At 36.5% G+C, this 19,021-nt stretch overlaps 1 protein-coding gene across 1 annotated transcript; it reads left to right on the top strand.

Annotated features, from left to right (window-relative positions):
• The first annotated feature begins 240 nt into the window (after nucleotides 1–240).
• On the top strand, nucleotides 241–18,420 carry atg4c (autophagy related 4C, cysteine peptidase). The gene is made up of 11 exons (XM_033965718.2): nucleotides 241–448; nucleotides 538–658; nucleotides 1,819–1,902; nucleotides 3,221–3,457; nucleotides 6,445–6,784; nucleotides 7,384–7,454; nucleotides 8,147–8,307; nucleotides 9,398–9,476; nucleotides 10,206–10,282; nucleotides 12,169–12,288; nucleotides 15,880–18,420. The coding sequence occupies exons 2-11, from the start codon at nucleotides 583–585 to the stop codon at nucleotides 16,033–16,035; spliced, it is 1,401 nt and encodes a 466-aa protein (XP_033821609.1). The 5' UTR covers nucleotides 241–448; nucleotides 538–582; the 3' UTR covers nucleotides 16,036–18,420.
• The last annotated feature ends 601 nt before the right edge of the window (nucleotides 18,421–19,021 follow it).

Here is a 19,021-nt window from a genome sequence, read left to right on the forward strand (position 1 = left end):
ACATACGGTAAGTCCACAACCAGACAAAAACAGAGTTTTAAATGATAAAACCCGCAGCATTCCACTCACAGACTGTTACTGTTGTTAGCGAAAAGTGTTAGCATAAACTAAATATCACAGAGTAGTACACAGAGTCAAAGAAACGAGCCTCTATGACGCCACCCCACCCGCTCGGACTGTTTCGTCACAATAATCAAACACCCCTCGACCCCAACTCTCGGTTTTTTAAGGAAATCTCGCGAGAACATCCTTTTTCACTTCCTCCAACAGTAAACACTGACCATCGCAGCATAGAGTGAAGTTTAACGGCGACACATGAAGGAAGAGACGTTTCTTTAACTATGACACACGAAGAGACGTTTATTTAACCATGACACAAGAAGAGCGGTTTGTAGGAGCGACGTGAGACAGGGACGAGCGGGAATAATGACAGATACAGAGAAATAAGGTCAGACTTTGCTGTAGCTGTGTATGCTCGGGTCTGTGTTTGTACTTGAGCTAAAGTGTAACTGTGAGCAGTTTTGTTGTGTGTTTCAGATTTTCCAGGCGGGTGGTGATGGGTCTCATCCTTCTCTGGCTTAAATGGAGAATAAAGGGAGCGACGAGGTGGAAAAATTCAAGACAAAGTTCTTATCAGTGTGGCACAATGTGAAGTACAGTAAGTGTAACGGCTGCAAACCTTTACGAAAGACATGACACAGGTGGAGTCACTCAGCTTTACTCCTGTGACAAACATAGAAATACTAATTAACATGTCTTCACACATGAGGCACAGTGGCTCTTCCTGCAGTCTCTAACATGCTACTGAAAGGCGGGAGCTTACAGTTACATACTGGCTGTGTTATTACCATGCAATTACAAAGGATGTACTAATCAGTTTTCTCACAATTAGATGAATCATAATAATAAAATAATTTTACATTTACATTGGTGATAATCGAATAATTATTTGGAGAGAAAAATGCACCATTTACAACGTATACATAACGTTTACTTAAGGTAAGGTAAACGTTTACATAAATAAAAATAAAATCAAACATACCTGCAACAAACATATAAATACGAATTAATATGTCTTCACACTTGAGGCTCCTGTAAGAACGAGAACGGCTCCCTGTAAGAGCAAGAACATCATGTGACATGACGGCTCATTTTCGCGCCATTAGCTCCATGTAACTATATGAAGCTAACTGAAAAATTTTACAATTCAAATTAAACTTACAAAACTTAGAATTAGCGCTCCAAAATACATTAATTACACGTGAAAATATTGTCTTATCAATATTAACAGTAAATAATTTGTATAAAATATATTATTTTCAACCGAAACAGAACTTACACTCTGCAGTTTCCAACATGAGTAAGGAAGTGACGCTACCAAAATAAAACACACAGGTGCAATGTGCACTACTGTTTTTTCAAAATAAAACATCAAAATGATAAAATTCACATAGAAATTCAAACGAAACATAATACACAAACAGGAAATAGGAATAAGTGCATTTTTAACTCTGTTACATAAGTCTTTAGCTCTTGGCTGTTCACCTGCACAGACATCTTTTAAACTGCACAATAATAACATCATAACAAGTGTCCCCTGACTTTAAAGAATTTGCAAATGTAAGTTAAATTATACTTAAAATATATGAGATCCCCAAACAGAACAGGCCAATGTCACATTTTAGTGAGTCACCCCTTCACACGATCATATTTTTGTCTTTAGTGGTGTGATGTGGTTTTTGGGTGAAGCACAAACATTCCTAACATTGTGATTGTAAGCTAGGTTTAATAAGAGTTTTGTTTTGTTCCATTTTGTAGGTTGGGCTCTCAAGTCCAAGACGTCTTTTAGCAGAAACTCTCCTGTACTTTTGCTGGGTAAATGCTACCATTTCAAGGCTGAAGGTTTGTTTTATTATTTGCACACATAAACATAAAACAACATTATTATTGGGACGAACACTGTGTAAAAATACTGTGAAAAGGTGTTTAGTTGAAGAATATTGAATACTTTTTAAAATGTTTATAACATATTCTCTTACATGGGTCAGAGTACTATTATGAATACTTGGAATCATTTTACATCAAGCGGCATTTAAATTATAGATATATAGAATAAAAAATAGTAGGAATGTACTAGTCCAGCTTTTTCAGTTCCAGTACCGATTCTTATACTGCAGCTTTAAGTCTCTGTTGATACTCGATATCAACTGATACCAGAACAGAGACTAAAAACAGCATTTATTTCCTTTGAACAAAAATAAAATAAGACAAAACTGATCCAGATGTGTTATGGAGCTGTTAGTTATCTCTCAAGTAAAGTCCGAAAAACTTTATGTAAATAAAAGTTCAAACTATGAGCTTTTCTAGTCTTATTACATCAATTTTTACGTCCAACCAGGATATCGACTAAACAGATATTTGGAAGCCGATATCCGATACAGTATTGGATTGTGCGTCTTTCAAAAAAAAAAAACACTTCATGTTTGTTTCACTGTTTGTTCTGTACTTCGCTCATTGCAGAAGAAAAAATCACACCTGCCTTACCTTAAGAGCTGAGTTTTCTATTTTTCTCACTGATTCTGTGCAGTTTGAAGCCTAAATAACATGATCAAACACTTCCTTTGATTTTAGTAAAGTAACTGTACTCTGAATACCACCAAATGAAAGAGTAACAGGTGCTCAAAGTAGTATTCTGAGTACGTATTCAGTTACTTCCCAACACGACAACTAAACAGGGTCAGAACAAGTGGAATGTGAATGTGAGGCTAAACACCTAAACTCCACCCACTCACACAGAGCTTCTAAACTGGGCAGTGTCTGGGGGAATAAGGGCATTTTTTTATGGCCACTGAGGGCAGCGCACCCTCAGTTTTAAACAGTTTTAGATCACAAACTACAAATTTACCAAGATCTTTGTTTGCAAAATGACTAGAAACAGTAGACAATTCTATTTAGATCCATGCCCACAGTTTAGGCAAGGCAAGGCAAGGCAAGTTTATTTGTATCGCACAATTCGTACACAAGGTAATTCAAAGTGCTTTACAGAATAAGAAAGACATTAAAATCACTCAAATCAAAACATAAATAATCACCCAATCTGCAACTCTCTCACCCACTCGTTTGCACCCTTTAAAAACTCTCTTTTAGTTTTTAAAGGGTTTAGTGTTTATTTCCACTTTAAACATATCACATAATATAATTTTAAACCTGTGTTGTTTAGATGATGACATCAGCCCTACAGAGGAAGCCTGCGTTGAGGCTACAGACGATGACATTGCCATGGGAAATGTTGAGTCTTTCCGGAGGGACTTTGCGTCTCGAGTTTGGCTCACGTACAGGGAGGAGTTTCCAGCGCTGGCCGGCTCCTCGCTGACCTCTGACTGCGGCTGGGGCTGCATGCTCAGGGCAGGGCAGATGATTTTGGCTCAAGCTCTGGTTCTCCACTTGCTCGGACGAGGTGGGCCCAATTATGATTATTTTTACTATTTTCTTCTTTTGTTTTAGATCCACACAGAAGACATCAAATATATGAAGTAAGATGTATGGAATTATGTAGTAAAGGAAAGTCTTTTACATGTAGTTTGGACAAAAAAGGGTTAAGCGCTAGTCAGTTAGCTCGAGGAGTGAAGTGAGAAGTTATAGCCAAAACACAACGCTATAGTGACGACAGAAATATTATATAAATAAAGAGATCCTGAACTTGGTCACACAATTTATTTATTACAAATCATGCCAAAATCTCGTCTTGTCTCATCTCGTGTTGTGGGAAGTGTGTCTTGCCCCACACCTCTTAAATAACTCTACTAAATATTTATCGGCAAAGCAAAAGGATTTGAACCTAAAATATCGGCTACTTTGAGGATTTGAATCTAAAATATTAAAAAAAAAGTTTTTTTGTTTTTTTTTCTTTCCTACATAATTCCATATATTGTGCATCATATATTTGAGCTCTTCTAGTATATATAAAATGTAGAAAGTAGTCAAAATAAAGAAAAAAAGCTTGAGTGAGGGTGTCTCCAAACTTTTGATTTCTGGTAGTATAAATGTAAAGATACGACTAGAATTGGATTATTTATTTACTCCCTCCTAGTGGTGGTAAGCTAGAACTGCCTATTGACCTGTTAAACCACCACCAGTTTAAGATAATCTGGGGAAGGTGAGGAGGAAGTGTCTTGCCCAAGGACACAATGACAGTATGCCCTGGTTAATGGTTGTATCTCGGTTTAGTCCTACCATAGACTTTTTTTGGACCTGTTCTATTCCTAGTTTACTTCAGGTTTCTGGGTTTTTAATGAGATGTGGTTGTTAGTGTGAACGCAGCCTGTAATTCTAAAGTTAACTGCTGTATTTCATGTAAAACAAGAGAAAATATCCAACAGGAATCACAGGAATTTGGTGATTTTGCAGCTTTTTAACATTCACTTTGACTCTAAAGTGCCGTACACTTAATATACTGTTCTTATTATGGGTCGATAATGTCAAGATTCTCCCAGTTTAATGCAGCCATTTAAAAACAATATTTAAACTTGTACTTTTCTCTAATTTAAAATATGTCAGGAGTGAAATATTTCTCTATAAAATGCCTGATGAGCACTTAAGCACATTTATTGATCCATTTCATACTTGGTCATTGAAGGTCACTTTGAAAACGCTTTCGACTTGACTCTGGACAAGTTTATGGTCAGAGCCACTCCCCTTTCCTCTGCCTGACGCTCCCTCCCAGTTTGTGAGCAGAGCTGTTTAAGTGAAATACTGGGACATTCAAAGTTATAATTGAACACAATGACACCCATTCCATCACTAGAGCTTATCCAGGTCTCACTATTAAAGACAAGATGTTAGTGGGATGTGGAGTAAAAGAAAAAAATAATTCTGTAACTGGACAAAAAGTTTTAGAGTGAAGAGCTAACTACACTGAAATTAACACACCTGTTTGTTTACAGTTTCTGTTTGTTGGATAGTTCTGTTGAGCTACAAGAGTGAACCATGTATATAGGCTGTATATATAAATGGACATAGCCAACCCGCTAGCTGCCATGTTCCAAATAGGAAGTGATAATGAGCGCAGTGATAATGGGCTCCATTGGCTCCAATTCACTTTACATTGTCGCCCCTCTCTCTGTAACTGCTGCTGTCAGACTCGTCAATTTGACTTAACTGACTCAACTTATGAAGTGACTTTTTGTCCAGTTGACAGAATAGATTTTTTCTTTTGCTTTATCATACCTGGATGACTGAAGGATTACACAGACATCTTCATAAGACATAACTCACTTGTTTTAAAATGTTGGAAGCTGAAACGAATTATTGAAACCACAACAGATAACTTTTTTTACTTTTGGTTTAACTTTCAAGTCTATAAATGGTCATATGAGGAAGAGCATCCAGAACAGAACTTCCCAAACCAGAGACAGATTGTGCAAGACAGTAGTTTTTTTCTGTATACAGTATTTCATTATTTCAGTTAACAATTTTAGTTTATGGTTTTTATAATGAAATTGTCATGGTCATGGTAAATAGTCACATTTTTATACAGCTCTTTCTCATCTTCAAGACTCAAAGGGCTTTAAATCAAGGAACCCCTCACCAATTCACTCACACATTCATACACCAGTGTACACAGACACTGGGGCGAGGGGGGTTAAGTGTCTTGCCCAAGGACACAACGACAGTATTCATCTGTGGGAGCTGGAATCGCACCGCCAACTTGTGGGTCAGTGGATCTGATCGCTCTACCAACTGAGCTACTGCCGCCCTTGTCACTTAATTTCTCTAGTAATCTTTAAATTTGTAAAATTCGGAAAATTATAGCCAGTTTTATTAAAGAGGGGGTGTTGCGCAAAATCAACTTCTCGTTATAACGTTGTTCCCTCATCAAAAACATTCCTGATGAGGTTTTAGATATCATGCATGCATGTTTGAGTAATCTAGCGATCTCTCCCAGGCCCTATTCAAACCCTCCTTATGGTTAGCTGTAAGATTCTGTACAAGCCTACATTACCCACACGACAATTCTCCATAAATATACAAAAACATGATACAAAATTATACACTACAGCTTCACAAACCTGGTGTGATGTGCAGTAGTTTCATTAACGCTGATTGTAATGTGACAGTGCTGAGAAGTGGAGTGGCTTTTGACTCGGCGCATCAAAACTGAAAGTGAAACTTATAAAACATGCTAATACCTTGTTTTGGGCGAATATAGAATCTTCAAAAAAATAAAACGAAACATGGAGATCTAAATATGTTATGCATTACAGTTAATACTCCATAGATTTAAATACGCCCTCTTTAATACCCCAGAGAAGTAAATACTCCCTCTTTAATACCCCATAGAAGTCAAATATCCCCTCTTTAATGAGAATGGAGGAAGTAAAAAGTATAATTTCTTGCACAGATGTTTTATTGCTTATATAGTGAACGTTCTTGTACATTTTCCAGACTGGACGTGGTCAGAGGCCCTCTCTCTCCAGCCCTTGGACACAGAGACATGGACAACCTCTGCAGCCAAACGCCTTGTTGCTTCTCTGGAGGCCTCACTGCAGGGCTCCCCTGGATCATCTCAGCTCAAACCCCCAGAACCCCCACCAGCCCAGGCGTTTGGATCGGCTGAAGAGGCTGACGCCCACATAAAGGACATGTACCACAGAACTTTGGTGTCCTGGTTTGGAGATGGACTGTCCGCTCAGCTCGGCATCCACAGACTCGTTCAGATGGGTTCAGCGATGGGGAAGCAGGCCGGGGACTGGTACGGGCCTGCGGTGGTAGCACACATCCTCAAGTGAGTCACTCTCTTAAAAATCTCGTACATTTCAAGTTAAAGTGCCTATGACCGTTTGGACAAAGTTCCCACACTTTGCTTGTAATCATTTTAATAATAATAACATTATTTGTATAGCACTTTACAAAAACTAGTTACAAACATATAAAACATATAAAGAAGTGGACTAAGTGAGTGTGACCTCACCCACTGCATTCGGCTCGAATCAAATGAAGGTCATCGAGGCTAGCAGTTATAGGGGTGAATTTGGAGTCAAGTTCCACATTTGGAACTGACCAGAAATATCATAGCAACCAAAGAGCCAATCTGGAGCGAGACTAGCTATGTCCATTTAAATATACAGTCTATGGGGACTCTCTAAATAGAACTCTACTTCCTGTACTTCCTTAAATTTTTTTTTTCAATTTTTTTTCACAAATTGCTTCTTGTTTGATTTAAAACTATAATTTATATTTACAACAGGTTTTATCCCACTAGATTAAGATTCATGATTCATTAGAGAGTCATTAAAACATATCATATGCACTTTAATTATGAATTCCAGTGTATGGACAGTGATATATTTATGTATATTTTGTGGCCCATCTTGTATCTCTTAGGAAAGCTGTTGAAGAAGCAGGAGATTCCATCTTGGCGGGGATCACGGCCTACGTGTCCCAGGACTGCACAGGTCTGACCTATGACCCCCTGTTAATAAAGCTACTTCTCAAACTGACCAGCTCATGCCAGTGTTTTTGCTTGTACCATGTTGCACAGTTATTTTTGCTGTTACCTCCTCAAAAACAGACCTGGAGTTGTGTTTTGTTTCATTCACACGTTTGAGTAACACTTTATCATTAGTCTGTCTACATCTCCAGAGCTCAAAATGCTCTGTTCCACCTTGTGATGTCATGAAGTGGTAGTTTTCAAGTTAACAGCTCCTTTTAACTTTAGTTTAGTAGAGATTGGCAATTCCAGGGCTGAAATTATCCAAGTAATTCTAGTGAAGGTGTGTGGAGTTTAAAAACACAGTTTATTACCACATGATGACATCACAAGGTGGAACAGAGTGTTTTCAGTTTGAGAGAAAAGAGCTTTATTGTGTGTTAAACATGTGTGAATGAAACAAAACACACTCCAGGTCTGTTTATGACGAGGAAACGACATTAGAACAGATCCGAAAACAGTGTCATATTAATTATAATATTGCAACCCCGGCAACAATGAATTATACTTTTCACTGCACAAACACAGTATGCTCTTTGTAAAAACCCAAAACTAAATATTTAACAAAGCAAATATGGTTGAATGGTGCATGTCCTATTTTTAAACCTGTGCACAGCCAAATGACTCCAGGCTGACCTCTCATATCGGTCTTTGCAGTGTACAGTGATGATGTCATGGACAGCCACAAGGCGTCAGGAGCAGGGCCGGACTCTGACCAATCCAGCACCGACCGCCCGGATACTCGTGCAGTCATTATTTTAATCCCTGTGCGGCTCGGAGGAGAGAAGACCAATCCAGACTACATCAACTTTGTGAAGGTATCAGACCAGTATCAGACCAGGCGCTGAAATCAGATTAATAATAATAATTAAAACATAATTAAATATTGTTTTGAGTGAGCGGAGATCGGGCTCTCATTTTCAGAGGGTTTTAAAACTTGAATTACAAAACAGCGCTCCTCTAGTGGCCCTGGTGTTGATTCCATTTGCCCTATGCACTGGCCTGCTTCTGTATCTACCTTTTAAATTTTTAAAAATGTCATTCAGATTAGGACATAGATCTGCTCCTCTAAGTGCCATACATCTGTCTTTGGTATTGTCCTGGCCTTATGTTTTTGATATAATGAGGCTCTCTGGGTTTGAATCTCACCCACAGATTGTATTAATCAATCAGTCAAATGAAGCTCATCGAGGCAAACAGTTCAGCCAGGCTCCATATTTCTGACCGTCAGTATCATAGCAACCAAAGAGCTAATCTGGAGTGAAGCTGTTGAAGGTGCACAGCAACGCGGGTGCTTAGCAATGTTTGTCTTGTAAAAACAAAAATGGATTTATTAACTACATAATAAGCATCAGTATGTTGTATGAATCTTTTACAGAATTTAAACTCAAGACCCTTTATCTGTCCCATATGTTCATATTCATCCAATGTCATAATATATTCTCTAGTTTACCATTTTAATTTAATTAAATTTTTTTATTTAACTAAAAAATTTTGTTGATTTTAATTGTATTTTTTTATTTTTACATTTTATTTTAATTTGATTTTTTAATTTAATTTTAGTTGACATTCATTTATTTTTAAGTTCATTTTAATTTTAGATTTTTAATATTATTTAATTTAATTTAATTGTAATCTTAATTTATTATTATTACACAGCTTTTACCAGCATATTGGAGATAATAAATATATATATATATATATATATATATATATATATATATATATATATATATATATATATATATATATATATATATATATATATATATATATATATATATATATATATATATATATATATATAAAATGAAATAATAAGCAACCTGGCCTCAGATAAAGCAGAGGAAAATGGATGTATGGATGGATATATAATAAACCGTGCTGTGTTTCTTCTGTTTTATTTAGAACCTTCTGAGTCTGGATTACTGTCTCGGCATCATCGGAGGAAAGCCCAAACAGGCCTGTTACATTGTGGGATTTCAAGGTTAGCATTGGTATAATGAAAACAGAAACGCACACAGACATTTGGTATAACAGCAGATGATTTTGCATAATATCCTCTTTCCTTTTCCCAAGACAAAGTAAGTTAATGCATTCTTGTTTGTGTGTGTGTGAAATGGGAGCGGAGCCAAGCGAGGCGGGGTCTACTTCATTCTGACCCATCAAAGCTTCGCCCATTCATCACAAGTAAACCTCCCCAAGTTGTGAGCCATAACTGATCTCCATAGGACGCATGCATTAAATATAATCCAGTCTCCAAAGTGAGCCACTCTCTATCACCTTCACAGGCCACGAGGAACCTTCAGTTGTACATCTTAGCAGTCAATATTTACGCATTTACATTTTTACCAATTTGAAACACAGCCGAAATGACAAGCCATACATTCTCGCCGCTCGGGAACGCGTTTATCATATGCAAATGCCAGATTATAATTGCGTGTTTGTAAAAGTAATTCCCCCACACAAAAATTAAATGACAGCCCCTTTTGTTTGACTGTAAAGGATGCGTGCGTACATCTGATTATGCAGATTCTAATGCCCCCTGCTGGATATTAAAAGCAAAAACCTTCTGGGAGGCATATTTTTGCGCACACTAGCCTAACATTAAGCCGGGCGGGTGACTTTGAGCTACTCTGCATAGAAATTGGAGCGAACGCGTTTTGGTAATAATGTGATGTTTTTGAATAACTTGTCTTTTGTTTTGCCCTTGCAGACGACAGCTTAATTTACATGGATCCTCATTACTGTCAGGCTTTTGTGGATGTCAGCACTGCCGATTTCCCCCTGCAGGTAATGGGGAGGTACACAGACAAGCTGACTGGGGCCGCTCTAGTGTGAATGTAATCACTTCTGCATCACTTAAGCGGCGCATCCTTAAGTGAGCTGAACTCCAAATGTGTGTGTGGGGTTTCGAGTTGGTTTATTTGAGCCTGAGATGTTGCTAAAGATGAGGGAATGGTGTAATTATGAACGCAAACGCCACAAACTGAAACTATACTGACTAAAAAGGGCAATGTAAAAAGGCTCTGTGCACATTAGCACGCTGGCTAGCTCACTTTAACTCAGTCACTTTTATTAAAATTTCAAAATGTAAAGTAAAAAATCTATTCAAATTAGTTAAAATAAAGACTGTACAATTGTTTTTTGTTTTGTTTTTTTATGTGGAGAATGCAGTTTGTGGAACTGTTTCAAATCTATTACTTCTCAAAATTTCCATTAACATTTTCATTAGCGTTAGCATTGAGACACAAATGTCTTTCCTTGTCCTTCGGTGAAATATTAATTTAATTTTTTTGCAGTGTTTAACATTTTCTCAAGTTTGATATGTCGCTGAAGTAAATACAGGCAATAAACGATAATATTGAAACTGATTTACGCCGCTGACACAAAAACCCAAGAGAAGATTTAAACCACAAAAAATATTACAAATTTACAATATCGTTAAAAATCATGAGCTGCAAGAAATAAACTGCAGAATGAAACACAACCTGATCTTTAAATATTTATTCATTTTATTGTGACTCGAAAAAAACCTCATAGAGATAAAACTGGACAGGAAGTAGCGACGCTAACAGTGCGCTAGAGGGCGCTGTTGTGCACAGAGCCAATTAATCCAAACTTAAGATGAGTAATTCTGTTTTTCACTTCAAATAAGCTTAAAAAAATATATGTAACTGATATAAGAATGAAGTTTAAGTTTTTCTGAGAACTCACCTGTAAAAATGTAACTGGCTTTGAAACAGATAGGCGTTATACCTTTATCTATGTTTTAATGAAGAGGTCCACAGCCAGTCCTCTGTTGGTAAAACACCTGGTTTGGAGCTTAGAGTTTGAAGGAATAACAAGGATTTTTGGCTTTATGTTCTTAAAATTATGATTGGAGGATGTTTTTATAGTTTTGTAATGAGAATGACGTTAAACTGAATCAAAAATTGTAAGTGATTAATACAAGGAATAGCAATCATTTCCCTGCCCACTCTCTAAACTGGTAGAATTATAATTAGATGGAAACAAGAGAAGCAAATTTGTTTATTTACAAAACTGAATTTCAATATGTTTATCCATTTGACTTCATTAAAGAGGAGGAATTACGCAAAATCTACTTTTTTATGCTTTCTGCCACGTTATAACATTGTTCCCTCAACAACATGTCTGAAGGGGTTTTAGATGTCATCCATGCATGTCTGAGTAATCTACGATCCCTCCCAGGCCCTATTTAAACCCTCCTTACTGTTAGTTGTACGAGCTGGTACAAGGCTCCGCCCACAAGCCTACGTTACCCATGCTCCCACACAACAATTCTCCCTATATATACAAAAACGTGATACAAAACAATACACTACAACTTCACAAACCTGGTGTGATGTGCAGTAGTTTCATTAATGCTGATCGTGTTGTGATAGTGCTCTGAAGGGGGAGTGACTTAGCATGGAGAGCAAATGGAAGGGAGACTCAGAGTGACATTTATAAAACATGTTAATATGTTGTTTTGGGTGAATAGAGCATTTTCAAAACAATAAAAGAAAACATGGAGATCTAAATATGCGATGTGTTACAGTTAATACCCCATAGAAGTAAAATATCCCCTCTTTAATACCCCATAGAAGTGAAATACCCTCTCTTTAATATCTCCTCTTTAAATATAAATAAGCATAAATATATTTGTTTTGTTTCAGTCGTTTCATTGTCCATCTCCAAAGAAGATGCCTTTCAGTAAAATGGATCCGAGCTGCACCATCGGGTTTTACTCCAAAAGCCCCACAGACTTTGAGCGGATCAATCAAGAGCTCACCAAGGTATTTATATGAATGTGGTTATAGACAAATATATCGATTTTCATTTCAATACATGAGGGATAATGATGTAATAAAACACACACACACACGACAGGTCAAATGTTTGGACACACCCTCTTTCAATGTTTTTATTTTTCTTATTTTTACAACTTTCTACATTTTATATTATACTTAAATATACATTTTTAGGTATCTCTGCTTTACTTTGTATTTTTATTATTGTGTGAGACCTGCTGAAAAGGCTGAGGGTTTATTTTTAACACGCGCAGAATTTGAATAAAACAAAAATATACAAATAAAAACTGAAAAAAAAACATCTATTCAGTTGTTTCTGAACAAAATTAAGCTCAGATCTTCAAAATCACCACATTTGAAGCTTTATAAGAGTCAAAATCTGTGAGAAATACTTTTACTTTTTACTCTTTAAGTATATTTTTAAACAGGTACATTTTATAAACCCAAAGAAGACATCAAATAAAAAAAATATATATAAAAAAAATTAGTAGATATTTAACTTTTTTTCCTACATAATTCCATATATCTTACTTTTATATATTTGATGTCTTCTGTGTGTTTATAAAGTGTAGAAAGGAATAAAAATAAATTGGAAAAAAAAACAACAACACGATATTTATGTTTAATACTTTTTCTTTGCATGACTGGGAAGTTTTTGGATTATAAATTTCTATGTCTCATTATAGACACAAACAACCTACCTAACTGTTGTATTTTGCCATTTCCTTTTCATTTGCTCGTACATTTTGAAGACTTTTTGTGAATAGTTCTGCTTTATGTTTTGGTTTTAATATTACCCTTTATCTCTTGTATTTACTTCATTCATATATCTCACTCTTCAGAATGTGTCATTGTGAAAGGCCCCTCTCGTGTTGTGGAATTTATAATAGTAAAAGCCTTAAAAAAAATATAAAATCAATAGAGAAGTTGTCTTGAATCAAAAAGTCAGGTCTATTGAATCAATGTTGCACAGTTGTCAAGGAGCTGTTGTCCCTATAGTGTCGTCTCGCCCCCAGCTCCCAAATGAACATACATACAGTGTATTTATACCATCAAAATAATCGTACCAGTTTTAATCTAGTGCAAATGACTCCAGGCTGATGGACACATCATCTTGTATGCTAACAAACAAGAGATACACCCATTTAGCATTTAGCAGTTAGGTCAAAGAGATAGGTGACAATACATAGCAATACAAGTATAGATTTAGGGCAAAGAATGCCATAACACTCGTTATGGTTTTCCCCTTGTGTTTATGTAATATTACACTAACGGATCTCTGTGTTCAAGCTCTTTAGTCCATTACTCACACTGTGCAGTGTGTGTTTATTTGCATCTGTGATCTACAGAGTGACCAGTAGGTGGCACCAATTAGCCATGAATAAGCCTGTCTCCACACTGTGCACTGGAGTCTGCAGACTGTTCACACTCAAACCACAGGACTAAACCAGGATCAAATCAAGGCTACAACAGGACTAAAATCATAACTAAACCATAACTCGTGTACCTTGAGAGATTGCCAGGTTTACCTTTTTTTTTTTTTTTTTAAATCTAATTTCAGTAAACTAATTCACACAGTAATATAATAATAATAATAATAATAATACTTATTAGTAATATTTATTATTATTATTATTATTATTATTATTGTTATTATTGTAATAATAATAAATGCCAATTTTGGAGCAAATTTCGGAATAAAAAAACACACAAAAATGCCGCTATTGCAAAAGCTAAGGTAACAAAATAAAAGTAAGTATTTTAGGAATCTGTACTTTACTTAACTACAGATACCTAAAATACTTTACATTTTACAGTGTGTACTTGTTACTTTTACTTCAGTGCATTTGAGAGCAGTATCTGTACTTTCTACTCAACTACATTGTTTAACTGGACTGAAAAGTATTTTTATTATTGTGTCAGGGTTTATTTTTAACACATTCAGAATTTGAAAAAACTAAAATATACAAATAAAAACAGATAGAAAAAAAAATATTGATTCAATTGTTTCTGTTGAACAAAATTCAGCTCAAATCTTTATCAAAATCACCACATTTGAAGCTTCATAAGACTTAAAATCTGTGAGAAATACTTGAGTATTTTTTTACTCCAGTATCTGTACTTTTACTTAAGTAACAATATTAAGTACTTCTTCTACCACTGGCAAAATCCAAGTCCAGACACAGAGACAGTATTTACACAGTTTTATTTCTAATTGAAATGATTCGATAATGTTTTCTGTTTTATCTTTTCGACAAAAACACATGTTGCCATTTTAAAGGCGTGAGTTTAGTGTATTTCTTTAGGAGACGGGGTGAGTTCACAAACACTGACCTGAACAGGAGAGATTCATTGAACAGGTGGAGCTGGTTCTAATTTACTCCTGTCGTCCCAGGGCAGGCTCATGTTTTAGCTCCATTACAAAACACTGAAGGGAAATGGCACTACAAAGACCAGATCATCATAAAACTTCTGCACTGAAAACACTCGTCCAACTTAAACGCCTTAAATTCAACTTTAAAGTAGGGGTGTTATGCAAAAAAAAAAAAAAGTGCGCTTTCTCCCTTATTATAACGCTTTTCCCTCATTAAAAACCTACCTGAAGAGGATTTAGATGTCATCCACACATGTTTGAGTAATCTAGTGATCTCTCCCAGGCCCTATTCAAACCCTTTTACCTTTACCCATTTAGCTGTAAGATTCTGTACAAGGCTCCGCCCACAAGCCTACATCATCCATGCTCCCACCCGACAATTTTCCATAAATATATATCAAAACATGATACAAAACAATACACTACAACTTCACAAACCTGATGTTATGTGGAGTAGTTTCATTAGTAGGATGTAGCTGAAACAAGAGAAGCAAATTTGTTTATGTACCAAACTGAATTTCAATATGTTTATCCATTTGACTTCATTAAAGAGGAGGAATTACGCCAAATCTACTTTTTTGTGCTTTCTCCCACGTTATAACATTGTTCCCTCATCAAAAACATGTCTGAAGAGGTTTTAGATGTCATCCATGCATGTTTGAGTGATCTAGTGATCTCTCCCAGGCTCTATTCAAACCCTCCTTACTGTTAGTTGTACGAGCCGGTACAAGGCTCCGCCCACAAGCCTACGTTACCCATGCTCCCACACGACAATTCTCCCTATATATACAAAAACGTGATACAAAACAATACACTACAACTTCACAAACCTGGTGTGATGTGCAGTAGTTTCATTAATGCTGATCGTGTTGTGATAGTGCTCTGAAGGGGGAGTGACTTAGCACGGAGAGCAAATGGAAGGGAGACTCAGAGTGACATTTATAAAACATGTTAATATGTTTTGGGTGAATAGAGCATTTTCAAAACAATAAAAGAAAACATGGAGATTTAAATATGTGATGTGTTACAGTTAATACCCCATAGAAGTAAATACCCCCCCCCCCCCCCAATACCCCATAGAATACCCCCTCCTATTACCTTACTTAATTTATATTTTGAATTCACTATTTTCTCATTTTAGTTATTTTCTAAAAAGTACAATTTCATGTCATCCGCGTATGTTTTTTTTTTTTTTTTTGCAGCTCCTGCAGCCGTCGGCCAAAGAGAAATACCCCGTGTTCACAATCATCCAAGGTCGAAGCCGAGATTACGACCTGGCGAGTCTGAACCCCGAGAAGAGAGAGTGGCCCTTCATTCGGAGAACAGTCACGACCACAGGGGACTTTGTGCTGCTCTGACACATGCAAAAGATACAGCAGAGTTTAGATTGTATCATCACTGTCACAGAAAACAACATCATTTAGAGTTAGAGCATCAGACACACAGAGTTTGACGTAAAGTGCAACACAAAAGGTGCAAAAGGAGCCCATCCCATAATGACTCCATAAATAACCTCAATGTAATAATGAAACAGAGCAGCATCTATGCAAACTACTGAAAATAAACCAGATTGTATGTGTAAAAGGACATAGCTAACTTGCGAGCCGCCGCGTTCCAAACAGGAAGTGATCTTGGGCGCGCTTCCAGCTCCATCGACTCTGGCTCAAATTCACTTTACATTGTTTCATTGTGTCCCCTCTCTCTGTAACTGCTGCTCTCAGACTCGTCACTTTGGTCTTAAATGTTTGTATTAACCCGCTCTACATCCTGGGGTTTTTATTTTACTATTTCATTGTGTCTGTAAATCAAGATATGAACAATAATAACAGACAAATCGGGCGCCTTCTTTCCCCGAGGTCTCTCCTGTTAACATTAGCAACAAGTTTTATTGACCGCATTGCTAAGGGCCCACTCTAAACCAGTGATGCAGGCAGGAAGGGGTGTTACCTTCAGCAGCCTCGCTCCGTATTGGCTCTTTGGTTGCTATGATACTCAGAATTCCAAATATGGAACTCTGAACTAAATCGTCCCCTATAACTGCGATCCTCGATGTGCTTCATTGTGAGCTGAACACTGTGTGTGACGTCACACTCACTCAGTCCACTTCTTTATACAGACTATGTAACAAACGGAGTAAAAACTAGTTCAGGGTGTTGGGCCATAATGCGCCTCGTTGCACCATTTCCTAAGTAATTTTTCAAGGTTTATCTGGAAAATACAAAACTAAACGCCCATGTCAATAAGACGACTGGTGCGGCTTGTGGTTTTATTTCGGCTGTAAAAAAATATTTCTGATTGGCCGAAGACGGAACCAATGACACCTACAGATCCAGAGAGGTCTCGGGAACAGGGTGAGACCGAACAGGCAGTTTGGCCAAAAATGACTCAGGTAGTTACGATGGAGGTCGGCGCAGTTTAAAGCCATTCCTGTACCATTTGTGTTCATCCTGCGCTTTGGTTTGGTGCTAAAAAGCAGCAAAAGGGCTGTGTCTGTAATGCCGTTTCTTGTTCGAATGCAATGAATTTTATTCATTGCATTTGAATTTATTTATTTTGAAGTGAAGTTATTTTAGTTAGGTTATTAGTAACAAAAGTAAGCATTGAACTGTATATATTTAAAGGTGCAGTGTGTACCTTTGCTGGTGGAGGGCCTGCCATTTGCTTGCCTCCATGGATTATTATTATTTGCCTGGAATGTTCCTTATCTCTCTAAACTTATCTGTCTTCATGGACACAAACATGTGATGCCAGCGAGCCAAGCTACAGCTAAAATCTGAGGAGATTTCTCAAGTTTTTTGAAGTGTTTTGGAGAAATAAAATAACCTGTAATTGAATAAATGCAAAATGGATATGCTTAATGCCATACTCTGGAACATTCCAAAGCAAACACTATGCAATTTCTATGAAGGCAACCTAAAAGTTACACATTGCAGCTTTAACACACAAGATGTACTTTGCCAACGCATTTCACAACAAATAAAGACATAGATCAGAAATAAAATGCTCTGTGACATGAACCAGTGTTTGAAGCAATATGTACATTTAAACTGGTTCAAATAAAAATATTCTAGAGCAGGTCCATGTGTATTTTTGTATGTCGCCTTTGAACATCTTTGTCGTCTTTGAACACTGAGCAACAAGTTTTTCCTCATTTACAAACCTCAGAAGTTAATAATTTAATAGGCTCTGTTCACATTAGCACAGTAGCTAGCTCACTGTGCCTCAAAGCTAACAATCGTGTTTATTAAAATCAGAAAACATAAAATAAATGATTAAAATTCAAATGAATCATAAAATAAAGACTGCCCAATTGTTTTTAAATGTAGAACATTTCAGTTTGTGGTGTTGTTTTAATATTTATTATGCCTCAGTGTTCGTATTAGCGTTAGCAATGAGGCACAAACATGTCTGTAGTGTTTAACATGTTGTCAGTGACATCCTCCTGCAGCTCCCTGTCCACTTTCTGATCTTTAAATATTTATTCATTTTATCGTGACTCTGCAAAAACCTCATAGAGATAAAACTGGACAGGAAGTAGTGATGGTAACCCTGTGCTTGAGAGCGCTGTTGTGCACAGAGCCCATTATCCGTAACTTGATTCGTAGGTTCATGAAGTTAAATATTTTCAGGTTTGTGGATCATGCCGTATCAGTTGCTTTGTCTAATCAGTGTTGTAAATGTAAATTAATGCTTTACACACATTCATTTTTATAATTTAAATAAAATGATTCTTTGCCATGTGTAATGTGTTTTGTTTTTTTTTAGTTTTTGTGTTTCAAAATTTTCTCAAAGTCAAACTGGATTTCCCCTACGTCTGTCACGATAACAAATTTTGAAGTTCGATATATCACTGAAGTAAACGATAATATTGAAACTATTTTGAAAATATTTTTGCCACTGGCACAAAAACCCAAGAGCAGATTTAAACCACAAAAACTACTTGAAATCTACAATATTGTTCAAAATCATGAGCTGCAATAAATAAACAGCAGAATGAAACACTTTAGTCAATATTTTGAGTCTGTAATGAGTCAGACAAGTTAGTTATTCAAACTTTTATGTCTCAAATCTGATCATATAGACAAGAAATAAACAAAAATGTCCCAGTTGTGCAAAGAAAAAATAATGTGATAAATATTGACCCCAAAAATGTATAGTTACAGTTTCATAAACTGAACGATGAGTGGATATAGAGATTATCATGACAGGCCTATTTCACGTCTTCGATTTGCTCCAGAAACAAACATTGCTGAGGTGACTGTAAAAATAAGATTGTAAAAAGAAGTAAGTCTGACGTCACCCGCAGCGTTTAGTTCCAAATGAAGCTCATCGTGGCTAGCAGTT

This window comes from Periophthalmus magnuspinnatus, chromosome 4 (genome assembly GCF_009829125.3).
Source record: "Periophthalmus magnuspinnatus isolate fPerMag1 chromosome 4, fPerMag1.2.pri, whole genome shotgun sequence".
NCBI classification, from domain to species: Eukaryota; Metazoa; Chordata; class Actinopteri; order Gobiiformes; family Gobiidae; genus Periophthalmus; species Periophthalmus magnuspinnatus.